This window comes from Sarcophilus harrisii, chromosome 2, assembly GCF_902635505.1.
Source record: "Sarcophilus harrisii chromosome 2, mSarHar1.11, whole genome shotgun sequence".
Lineage (NCBI taxonomy): Eukaryota > Metazoa > Chordata > Mammalia > Dasyuromorphia > Dasyuridae > Sarcophilus > Sarcophilus harrisii.
The window spans coordinates 196,885,139-196,898,054 of record NC_045427.1 but is presented as its reverse complement, the minus strand read 5'-3'; the positions used below and the strand labels follow the sequence as shown (position 1 = coordinate 196,898,054).

The following is a 12,916-nucleotide window of genomic DNA, read 5'->3' as shown; positions in this document are numbered from 1 at the left end:
AACATAGGACAGCACTCAATTCAGTTCTCCTCTTCTAACTCTGCAAGATTCAATATCATTTTCCCAGAACCACAATTCTCCTTTTAGCACTTCAAGGGGAAAGAACCTTGGCAGGGGAAAGAAGTATTAATAGCTATAATAAGAGAAGCTTTGCAAAGCATACATACATACTCACATATGTGTATATGTGTGTATGTGTGTACACACACATATATACAAACATATATAATATACACACATATACATATATTTAAGCTATTTATACATAATATACATATATTTAAGGTAAATTATTGCATATAAACAGAAAACATACACACATAGAAAGAAATTAAGGGTTGAACAATGAAGAAATTTATCTTTAGTCATACAGACAATAAAATGTAGAAGCAGAATCAGAATGCAGTTATTTCCTGACTCTAGGTCCAGGTCTTATTCCACTATTCCATGCTATCTCTCAGCTATATTATGGATGAAATACATAAGCCTGTAGGGAAGCTTTCCCAGTGGAGTCACAACAATACAAAATAGTCTAGCTACATGTCATAGAACCAAGTAGCTCAACCTTACTCTACCCTAACTGAATGCTTTTCAACCTTCCATTTCCTGAGAGCCCTCAGGGCACTGGTCTTCAGAACAGAATTCTCAGGCTGAATCTGAACTAGTAAGCAAGAAAAAGCCATCATTATTAATATTCCTCTTTCAAGGATTTTTGTTTCCTTCTATCCTACTCAGGACCTCTAAGAGGTTGAGCAGAAATTATAAGGTGGACTACTATCCAGGCCCCATTCTGCATCTTTGGCAGGCTTGAGACCTAGAAAAGAAGTCACAACAAATCAGGGAAAGGTACATGGGATCTGAAAGCCTAAGAGAAGAATAATAGCTCAGAAGAGCTCTATAAGGATATTCTTATAAATCCAAGCCAAATTGTATATAACTTTTCCCATTCCTACAGTTCATCTGTGAAATAGCTTTTCGGGTAAAATATTATGGAGGGAAAGGGGGAAGGAAGTGAGCATAGTAATAGAAAATTGTGCTATCATATTCTACTGATGAGTCATCACTGGGAATGATACAAAGAATATCATAAAGAATTAACAGAGAAAGATGGAAAGAAGTGAATAGCTACTTTTCCCTAAAAGCAATTTGGATACGTTATTTAAAAACAAACTCCATCAGCTTCTCATTGCCCAATGACAAGGATACTGGTACAGATGGAATATATGACATAAGAGATTTGGAACTGATCTCAACCTGGGGCAGCCCTGATATCCTGTCAATCTGGTCCCTCTCAGTGCTCTCCAGTCAACAATGCCCTGAAGTCCAGCAATGCCTCCTGGTGGGTACCTACATGGGTACCACAAACATATGGTCATAACCTAGGGAAAAGAACTCAGAAAAAAAAAAATAGGATACAAGGAAACAACAATGCAGGATAATCTGTGGGTAGAGAGATGATCTGAGAGATAAGGACTCAAAGCCAAGTGTTTGGAGAAAAAAGGCTAAGAGAATGCTGGTGTATGAGTGATTCTGGACTAGTATACTAGCAGCAGGCAGCACTAGCAGAAAACAGAGGCTGGGCCAATTTGCTGTTTATTTTATTACTTGGGTGACTGGGCCTTGGGCCAGGGAAGTTATTTCAGGCAGAGACCACAGCTTGTTAATTAATTATTAGAAGAATGTTCTTATCTGCATGTACTTCCTTAGGTAGGCAAGAGACCTAGTGGCAAGAGCATATAATTACAGGCAGACACTTAGGAGAGAGCCAGCCAGCAGAAAAGGTAAAGGGGAAGAAGAGGCAAATGCTAGATACCCAGATGCAGCTTCTGCTTAGGTAGGCTGGGCATTTTGGTACCACAGTTAGGAATTGACTGAGAGAAATCCTGTGTAATAGGAGAGGCTGAGATAGGGGACAGAACAGGAAGACAGCTGCGTTTCTGGGCCCCTAGCTCCTCTAAGGGAAGGAAGAGTTTTGGCAGGGGTGAGAGGCTCTGAACAATGACGCAGTGAAGTCTTATATTGTATTGGGACCTCCCTAGGCCACACATACCGCGGAGCTGGCAGCATCTCCTGGTGTATACTGCAGCTCTCTGCCACAAAAGACCAGCACCTGAACAAAAGCGGAGGCCTTGAACCACTTTTGCATAATGGATTTACATTGGCAGTGTGGTAAGGCCTATGGAATTCTCTTCTCAGAAGGATGTTTTCAAGTACATAAAATAAAATACTCAAGATTATAAAGAAAATTAATTATACTGTGACGGTTATGAAATTAAAAAAAAAAAAGATTCATAGACTCACGGCTGAATAACTGCTCTATTACAATGTTTTTAATCTCCCTGGTCTTAAAAAAAGGGAATTCAGGCTAACTTTGAAAGTGGGGAAGAGGATGGGCTTGTTCTGCTCTTCCCTTGCCTTGGACCAAGAAGAATTTGTGATGGCCATCTCTTCCAAACACAGAGCTAGAGATGACTCAGTCAGTTAGCAGAGGGGATATTTAATATGGAAATTTTTCGTAGTACAAAAACACCTAACTCTGACCACTTCTCTCTGATTCTCTCAGTTCTCTTAGTGTCTCTCAGATGCTGCCTTCAAGTTTTACTGGCTTCTTGCCCCTCCAAATATCTCTCAAGAACTGGTACTTTAAATGAGGGGTTAGAGAGAAACCACTGGCCCAGGAACCTAGCTGTCTTCCTGTTCTATCCCCTTAGGCATGGACTCAGACTGCTCTGAAATAAAATTTGGGGAAAACCAACACTGAATTTCACAAACCTCAAAGGGCAAGAGTTGGTCTACTCTTATTACCCAAGTACCCTTTCTTGCTAAGCTTCTTCTAGACTGGTCATACTTCTGTGAACTAATGTTGGCAATAATAATAAATAATTTCACTTATATAATAATTTAAGATTTACAGAGTTCTTTATATGCGCTATTTCATTGGAGCCAATAACCCTATGAAAAAGATTCTATAAGTATTATTATTCCCATTTTACAAAGAGAAATGAAATGAATTAGAAAGACATTATGATAGAATGAATAGAGTGCTGGATTTAGAGACAGAAATGAAGCTTCAGGTATATACTGTGTGGCTTCTGTTTCTTCATCAGTAAAATTGAAAAACCCTCTTGAAAAACTAAGAACCCTCACATGATTTTTGCCAGATTCATATAATATAACATCTACAATGTTGTGTAAACCTTAAAATGGTTTACAAATGTGAACTCCAATTATTATTACAGTTCCCCCCTCCCCCCATAGTTACATAGCGCCTAAATGCCTCAGACATTGGGTTTGCTGTTAGAAAGTCTGCAACACACAGAATCACCAAGCATTTTTTTTCCCCCATGTGTTCTGGTATTTCTAATTCTGAGCTTGTTCTATCCCAAAAGTTGGGAGTCATGAGTATAACTTCAGAGACAATTGGGGAACAAAAAGTACTATATGCAAAATGATGTTCCTCTATCTTTAATTCATAAATGTAGCCTCCCAGAAGTTCCTTGGCCTTAAACTAAGAAACCCAACTATAGAATCTTTGAGATTATTAGACTAGTGAAGGGGAAGGAATTAAGAATAATTATTTATTAAGCAACACTATGCGCACTATTCTAAGTGCTTTCCAATTATTATTCTATTTGAGGGAGGAAAGCATTTATATGTGGTACCTACTATGTGCCAAAAACTGTGTTAAGCCCTTTACAAATGTTATCTTATTTGATCCTCACGATAATCCTTCAAGTTTGGTGCTAAATCTTGTACAAATACAAAATGTTTTATTCTTACACTAATTCTTTGAGGTAGGAGCTGTTATCTTTCCCCATTTACAGTTGAGGAAACTGATGTTGGACTTGTATCTTTCCCAGGATCACACATATACACACACATAGTCTAACCCAGAGTTGAGATCTTTTCAACAGTTATCCTAAAAAGATAGCTTACCCAGCCTCTGTCTGAATATCCCTCGTGAATAAAAAGTTCACCATCTTATAATTATTAGTTTTGGTTAGAAATTTTTCATAAATGAAACCAAAATTTCCTTCCTTGTTAATTCTACCTATTGGTCCTACTTTCACCCTTCTGGAGTTATATAGAAAAATCAGCTTCTTTTTCCATAAGACAAACCTTTTTTTTTTTTTAAAGATTTTTTTAAAATTGAAAATTTATATGATTCATTATTATAATAAATGGATAACCATTTCACAAAAAATGATAGAACTATATTAGAAAAAAAAAAATTACCTAGGCTAATTGCACACAATAGCAAGGCAAAGTTCCTATAGATACAGAATATTAACAACATTTGAGCCAATAAGGCATTTCTTAAAATGTTTGGGAACTATCCATTGCTTTCTCCTGACCTTTCTCCAAGCCTGAAACTCTCTTGGTAGCTGCCCATACTCCCCAAATCCTTGACAAAACTGAATTATCCCCCTTAAAGTATAGCACCCACATTTGAATACACTATATAAGATCTAGTCAGTCCATTGTAGAATACTTTGAAATTTCCAGCATAGGCAATATTCTTTGAACTATAGCAAGGCATCAACTTAAATCCTCATGGCCACGACAAGGAAACCCAAACCTTTAACCTGTGACAAAATAAATAAAAAATAATCCGAATGAGATAATTACCAAATAATTCAATAGAAAAATTTACAAAACGCCTATTTACTGGGAATACGAAGATTTAAAAATATAATATAGTTCCTACTTTCAAGGAGCTTACATTCTTGGGAGGGGAAATAGGTGGGGATTGTTTTCATGACAATGATCCTGGAAGGGAGGTAATAGAAACACTATAGTCACCATTTTATTGACCAGAAAACAGTACTTCCAAGACTAAGTTACTGCTGCTGATAGGTGCTACATCATTATCCAAGGCCACAGCTATTTCTGCTAGCCCAGATTGGATGACTGGAATGGAATATAGAGGAGATCCCAGGACACAAAATTTCTTAAAAACACAAAGGATATACCCTAATCTGATCCTGTGAAGTCTCCTCCAGTTGAAGCATTCTGTAGTTCCAAGGAACAGCCCAGGAAGATAAGCATTTCCTGATAATCTTACTCACAATGGATCAAAGAATCAGGTGCTCAAGAGTTCTAACCCTGGCTTGGCCAAGAACCATTTGTTATTTCTTTGGCTCTTATTTTTTATCTCCTCATCCAAAAAACAAAAGGATTAAGATGATGACTAAAGTCTCTCCTGACATTCATAATTCTATGTTTCGATAAAAAGCAAATTCAAGAAAAGGGAGAGGAAAATCTGCCATTCCCCCCATGTTAGACAAAAGACTATGTAGGATATCAGGCATTTGATGGCTGGCCTGGAATAGTAGTTACAACAGTAGTTACTGGATTAAACCCAAACACGGAAGAAGAACAAAACCATGTATACCTCAGTGGACTCAGAAATATCCTGGAAACATTTGAGGATGCAAAGGAGACCAGAAACCTGGATTGGCAATCAGTACTTAAAACTTTCTTTGCATAATCACAGAGATACATGGCTGGACAAAAGGCATGAAGATCTGAGTTTAAATCCAGTTGCTGATATTTCTTAGCAGGGTAACCTGGGCAAGTCAGTTGACCAATTGATTCTTTGTTTCTTCATCAACAAAACAGAGCTAATATCACTTACTGTGATCTGCCATCAGTGTATCAGGACTATAGTGAAAATCAAATGAAATCACATAGTGACATTCTTTGCAAACTTTAGAGTTCTTTCTATAATAATAGTAGTCAACATTTATACAGCATTTATTACATATTGAGCTTAGCATATTATAGTTACTATTTCATTTGATATTAACAACCACTCTGGGGGTAGGTCTATTATAATGTCTATTAACAGGCAAATTGAAGGTAAGTAACTTGCCTGGGGTCATATACCTAATAAGTGACTGAGGCTGTATTTGAACTCAGATCTTCCAAATTCAGAGCTCAATGCTCTATCCACTGGGTCACCAAAATTAAATGCCTTATCCTCCATGCTCTTTCTCTATGACTATACTCTGCCATCACCTTCTTAGTACACTAATTAGGAGATTTTGATGGCTCAATCATCAGGATCTGTACCATGTAGCAAACCATATGATTTGTGAATTTCCTCCTGATCACTTTTGGTACTAGGCCTCTACAAAGCAAAAAATGAAAACACACACAATTTCCTCCAGTGTTTTGTTTTTGTTTTGGGGTTTTGTTTTTTTTTGGAAGGAGTAAAATTTTTGACTGAAATCCCCAATGCTTCCAAAAAAAGGATTTTCATGTAAGTCCTCACCATTTTCATCTTTCAGAGGCAACAGGAAACAAAGCCTCCCTGAAACTCACATAACCACATAGCTACCTGGGACAGTCTTGGAAGTCATCTCCATCAATTTTCTGGGTTAAAATGATGTATAAAGATGTTTTCCTCAGTGCTTCCAAAAGGCAAAAAAGGCTCTTTTTCCAACCTCAATACAACTATCTAACCCTCCCACAAACCACAATAACATGTGTTATCCCTAACCCCACTTTGGCTCCAGCAAACTTAATTTCAGTTGTAGCTATTATTCATATATGTGAAGGGGAATGGTTCTCCAATGGTTTGTCCTGACCATCAGCTGAGTTTAGGGTAATGGCTGGATGTTAATTCTTTGATGGCAGGCCTAGGATAAATAGTTGCAACAGGGCCCTACCAGCTTAACCCAGAATAAGGAAGAAGAGCAAAGTCAAGCATGTTTCAGAAATAATCTGGAAACTTTGGGGCTATGGAAATTTCACCACATGTTTTCCTATTGCCATCTCCATATCTCTCTGCTCTTTGGGTTTTAGTTTCATTATCTGTAAGGGGACTAATATAGCCAACTACTGCCTCCACCCCCAACCCTTTCACAAAGAGCAGTTAATTCAATTGACATCTAGGGTTAAATAGAGAAGAATAGAATGAGGTAATGAACCAAGGGATAGAGCAACTTTTAAGTTCCATAGTACAGTGGAAAGAACATTAGAGTCAATCAGAGTACATGGGTTCAAATACCAACTCTGACACTATTTGTGTGACCTTGTACAAATCACAACTTCTCTGACGCTATTTCCTCATCTTAAAAAAAAATTCCATCAAGCATTTATTAATCACCTAATTATAGGAACATAAAATGATGGGGAGTGGCCCAGATAACCTCTAAGGTCCCACCTAGCTCTATATTTACGATCCTATGATTTCTTCTGAGCCCCAAATTGTCTAAAAACATTTCGAAATGTTTCCAGTCTTTGCCTACGTATGGTGACTGGAGAGGTGAAAGTAGGGTCCAGGAAATAGAATGGTTCAAGGTTTTAACATGCCCCCACCTATCTACAAAGTGATGGAAATAGCCCATAAGTTCCTCTCACCTGATGAAGGTTGTCTTCCCAGTGGAATACTGCCCCACGAGGAGGACCATGGGCTTATTGTCAAAATCGGCATCTTCCAAGGCAGGAGAGTGAAACTCGTGAAACCTGTAATACTCTTCCAAAGGGAGCAGCTTGGTCTTGTAGAGTTTCTTGAGCCCCTCACTCACAGTCTGAAACACCTCCGGATCCTTCCTTCTTCGGTCGTCATGCCCGAGCCAGCTGAACATCTTGGCTGAGGGTGTCCCAGCAGTCTAAAGCTGCACTACCGCCTCTCCCAGGTTCCTGTTCTCCCTCTTCTAGTCTTAGATACAGACAGGAAGAGAGCACCTGCCCAGCCCCCAACTCTTTCCGACTTGCTTCTTTTAAAAGGGGAGACGGCTAGCCAAAGTTGGCCCAATTTATTTTAAAATTATGATGGTGAGAAGACAGGAAAAAAAGACCCACAATCAGGGGCTCTCCGAATTCCTACACAGGAGAGATACACTGTTCCCTGTGGCTCACCATCAGCCAGCCTAATGCACAGAGAGAAGCGGACACAGGCTACAGAGAGCAAACTGACCTATCTGCTCCTTTATCGCGCGAGGAGGGGCAATCTGGACTACGCTCTCCCCTTCTCCTGAGTGCAATCCCAGAGCCTTCTTCATCCGGCTAGAGACTGCGTGGGAAGGCAGAGAACCTGTGACCCGAAGGACCTAAGCGCTATTTAGTCTCGGCAATAAATGTCATATCTGCAATTAAAATGTCAAATAAGCTCCTTCCCCTCCACCTCCCCCCGCCGCAGCCCGTTCAGCGAGCTCGAGCTGAAGCTGCAGTGGAGCGCTGAGTTAGAATCCCCCCGCCCTGGCGCTCAGCGCGCGCCTCCCAGGCGCCCGGGGAGTGGCGTGGGTCCCGCTGGGCTCCGGAGACTGCTCAGTCCAGGTCGCAACGGGAGGCACCCCCGTGCAGCCTGCTCGGGCTCCGCTCAGCTCAGCGTCTGCGGACAGTGCGGCGGCGGCGGCGGCGGCGAGGAGCGCGGCTGCATGCCCCAGCTTGTGCGGCTGGGTTTAAATGCCAGCCCTGCAGGAAACCGCGGGGCAGAGGAAGTGCCGACTCCTGGCAAGCGCCTCGCGCCGTCCTGGGCGAGGTGAAGCGGCGCAGGGAGCCGCCATGCTTGTGGGCAGGGCCAGGGAAGGGGTGGGGGAGCGCTCCTGGAGTCCTCAGCAGCATCAGCCGCAGCATCAGGATCCGCAGCATCAGCAGCCGCAGCTGCGCGGGCTCGGGAGTGCGGCCGGTGCTGCTGCGGAGCCCAGGTGTGGCTGCGGGGGCCCAGCGCCCCCCCCCGGGGACAGGGACCACGCTGAGGGACATCCAAACCCAGCCTTTCCCTTGCAGCGACCCCATCCTGGAGGGCTGTGTGAACTGCTCAGAAAATGATTTCTTAGTGAACTTGGAATTCCTTCCCCTGCCTACCCCCAGATTCCAGAGTGTGGTATTTACCAAGATTAGAGTTACAACTGGACTAATCAGTCTCTGCCCCAGGGTGAAAGGAGGAGTCTTTTCCGTTGCAGTCTGCGCTCTTTAATACCGTGATATCTTAAGAACCTATTCGGGAAGGGAAAAGTTGATAATGGTTTATATTATTTGCAAAACATTTAATTTATTCTTTTGCTTCTATTTGTTCCCTCTATGCCCTCAGGTTATTGGTTTTGGGGTGGGTAGGGAAGAGTCCAGGCCTGTGATTTCATTTCCGTAGAGAACTTCCAGGGAGGCTCTCGGATTTAGTCTTGGAGGGTTGGCAGGGGCGAACTAAGGAATTAAGTTACTTGCCCGGGGTCAGGGGACATAAATTATGTATATTATATCCTGGATTTAAATTTATATCCCCTGACTCCAAGGCCAGCAATCTGTCTTGTGGCTGGGAGTTTAGGCTACTTAGTACAAATAAATTTATTTTCTCTAGTGTGACTAAAACCTAATTTCATTTTCTCATGCAGCCATTCTCCATTATACTGCTGCTGTCAAGAGACAAGGAAAATAGCTGTACTTGTGGCTTTCTGTTATAAGAGCAGCCTTGTGAGGGAAAAGGAAAAAAAAAAAGTAATTCGTGTTGTTTATGTTTAGATATGTAGGTATTACACCTGTCAGATTGGCTAAGATGACAGGAAAAAATAATGATGATTGTTGGAGGGGATGCGGGAAAACTGGGACATTGATGCATTGTTGGTGGAGTTGTGAACGAATCCAACCATTTTGGAGAGTAGTTTGGAACTATGCTCAAAAAGTTATCAAACTGTGCATACCCTTTGATCCAGCAGTGTTACTACTGGGCTTATATCCCAAAGAGATTATAAAGAAGGGAAAGGGACCTGTATGTGCACGAATGTTTGTGGCAGCCCTTTTTGTAGTGGCTAGAAACTGGAAACTGAATGGATGTCCATCAGTTGGAGAATGGCTGAATAAATTGTGGTATATGAATATTATGGAATATTACTGTTCTGTAAGAAATGACCAACAGGATAATTTCAGAAAGGCCTGGAGAGACTTACACGAACTGATGCTGAGTGAAATGAGCAGGACCAGGAGATCATTATATACTTCAACAACAATACTATATGATGACCAGTTCTGATGGACCAGGCCATCCTCAGCAACGAGATCAACCAAATCATTTCTAATGGAGCAGTAATGAACTGAACTAGCTATGCCCAGAAAAAGAACTCTGGGAGATGACTAAAAACCATTACATTGAATTCCCAATCCCTATATTTATGCACACCTGCATTTTTGATTTCCTTCACAAGCTAATTGTACAATATTTCAGAGTCTGATTCTTTTTGTACAGCAAAATAACGTTTTGGTCATGTATACTTATTGTGTATCTAATTTTTTAATGTATTTAACATCTACTGGTCATCCTGCCATCTAGGGGAGGGGGTGGGGGGGGGTAAGAGGTGAAAAATTGGAACAAGAGGTTTGGCAGTTGTTAATGCTGTAAAGTTACACATGCATATATCCTGTAAATAAAAGGCTATTAAATAAAAAAAAAAAAGATAAAAAAAATAGATATGTAGGTATTGTTTCTCAATATACAATTTAAGCATCTTGAGGGTAAGGGCTATGTTATTACTGCCATTATTATCTCCAGTGTCCCAAAGAAAGACTGGCAAAGAGATATAGGAGCAGCAAGGTGACAAAATGAATAGATCCCTGGACTTGGAATCAAAAAGTCTTGAGTTCAAATCCATCCTTAAATACTTAGTATATGACCCTAAGCAAATCACTTAACTACTGTCTTCTTTGGTTTCTTGTAAAATGGGGATAATAATAGCATCTACCTCTTTGGGTTGTTGTGAAGATCAAATGAGATTATTAAAAAGTGCTTAGCATAGTGTCCCTGGCACATAGGGATTATATAAATCCTAGCTATCATTATCATTATTATACATGAGTGACTTAAATTATTCATAAGCATTTATTATCAACTTACTATATGCCAGATATTATGCTAAGCATTGGGATATGAAGAAAAGCAAAAGATACTCCTTATCTGAAGGGATTCTTTAAAGCTTCAAATTGTTCTATTACATGAGGATGAACCTGACCAAATCCATATGGAAGAAATCTATGCTGAAGATATGCTTAAGGCAAATGCAATGATCACTCAGAGAATGATTTCTAAGATATTTCAAAAAGGGAATATTCCAAAAAGAATGGGAAAGGTCACAGTTGAAACTATTATTAAAAAGAAAAAAAAAATGATACCAGTAATTTCTGACCCACATGCCTATCAGTTTTCTCATATTTAGGAAATCTTTATGAAAATTATCTTTGCATCTATAAAAAATATCTTTAGTGAAGACATGACAAGAAATAGAGTTTTAACAATTATTTTAAATACTTTTATCACACAACTGAGAGATTCATATTCTGTTCTATTCATTATTTATTGATTTTTGAAAGGTACTTGATTTGAAAAAGTAAAGTAAATAAAAATGCATTATTGTTTGGATTTATTTATTGCCATCTAGTCCCACACATGAAAGGAATCTCTAATATAACATCTCCAACAAGTAATTTTCCAGCCTTAGTTTGTAAGGCTGTAACACCCTGCAAATTCCCCTCCCCCAAATACTCCATTCCACTTTTGGGTATCTTGAATAAATTGACCTCATCACTGCTTTCTTGCTTCCTATATTTACAAAGTTGTTTGCATCTTTTCTCCTCCATCAGACTATGAACTCTCCAAAGGAGTTCTTTTACCTTTCTTTGTAGGCACTTAATAAATGCTTATTGAATAACTGACTGATCAGGGCAGGATGAAATAGAAATATAAATCCCCAGTTCCTGGAAATTATGCCCCTCTTAATATAGTCCAAGATTGCATTAGTTTATTTTTTAATAATTCTGTCAAGTTTTTAAAAAAAAAATTGTTACATTAAAAAAAAAAGTTAGTTTAGTTCACAACTCAAACATACAAATGCCTGAGAAAACCATTGTATTTTGGTATATAGCAGAAGTGTTTTATTTGTTCTTCCTATTTCATCACACAGAATATTAAAAAGATATGTACACAAGAAGAAAGCTTTAATCAAGTTAATAATGTTTGTTGCTTCATCAAGAACCTTATTCAGTGAAACCATTTTTGTTGTTGTTTTTAAATTGTGAGTGTATAGCACTGAAGAATATAATGACTATTGGTACAATCTGGTACCACTGCCCGGATTTTATGCTAGGGCACTAGCAATTTTACCCACCATTTTTTCCCCCTACCATTATGACATTTGTCAACACAGTAGTCCCAGGATAAACCACAAGACTCAAGAATTTTATTCAATGTTTTGAATATTTCAGCACCACTTGTGTTTGTTGCCAAGCATTCATATGAAAGCTCTTCTTTGATGATTAGTTGGTGCTGGATGAATACAAAGAAAACAACAAGGGTCATAGATTCATTCATTTGTAAGGCAAAAAGACAATTCTGCAGAGAAGCTAGTAACTTGGTCTTCCTGTTTACAGTCATGTTACCCCAGGAAAATTCTTCTATTTGTGAGAGAATGAGAATGTTTTTAAAAAGGAAAATAATTTCTTAGTATTATTATGAAAATAGTTATGACCTTGCATAACTACTTGGAAGGGCATTAGTGACCCCCATGGGTCTTTGGACTACATTTTAATAATCATTGAGCTACATGACCTCTAGGATGCCTTCTAATTCTGAACTGATGGTCCTGTGGTCCTACAGCAGAAAAGAAATCATAGAGATTATGTATGGCAGATAGTTACATTTGTTTCTCCTTCCCTCCTTTCCTTCCCTTTTCTCTTCCTCTTCTCTCCTTTCTTAATTTCAGAGCTATGGAAGAAAAGGAGGTGGGATTAGAGATAGGGTAAATAAAAATTTAAGAAAAAAATGAGAGAAACAGGATCATTGAAACATTTTTTATATCAGAGGAGAACAGAAAGGAGGTCAGAAAGAGTCACAGACAAACAGGGAAGTTTTGAAAATTACATTTTAAATTTGCCATATATTTTAAAAAGAAAAGCAAGCTATACATAACATTTGCAGGTGTAT

The 12,916-nt window shown here is 39.3% G+C and overlaps 1 protein-coding gene across 1 annotated transcript in view; it reads right to left on the bottom strand.

Annotated features, from left to right (window-relative positions):
- EHD3 (EH domain containing 3) overlaps positions 1-8,412 on the bottom strand; it is a 54,665-nt gene extending 46,253 nt beyond the window's left edge. Inside the window, exon 1 of the mRNA XM_003757820.4 lies at positions 7,369-8,412. Within this exon, the coding sequence (XP_003757868.1) occupies positions 7,369-7,595 (227 nt within the window). The 5' untranslated portion in view covers positions 7,596-8,412. The remainder of the gene's footprint in view (positions 1-7,368) is intronic.
- Positions 8,413-12,916: the final 4,504 nt, after the last annotated feature.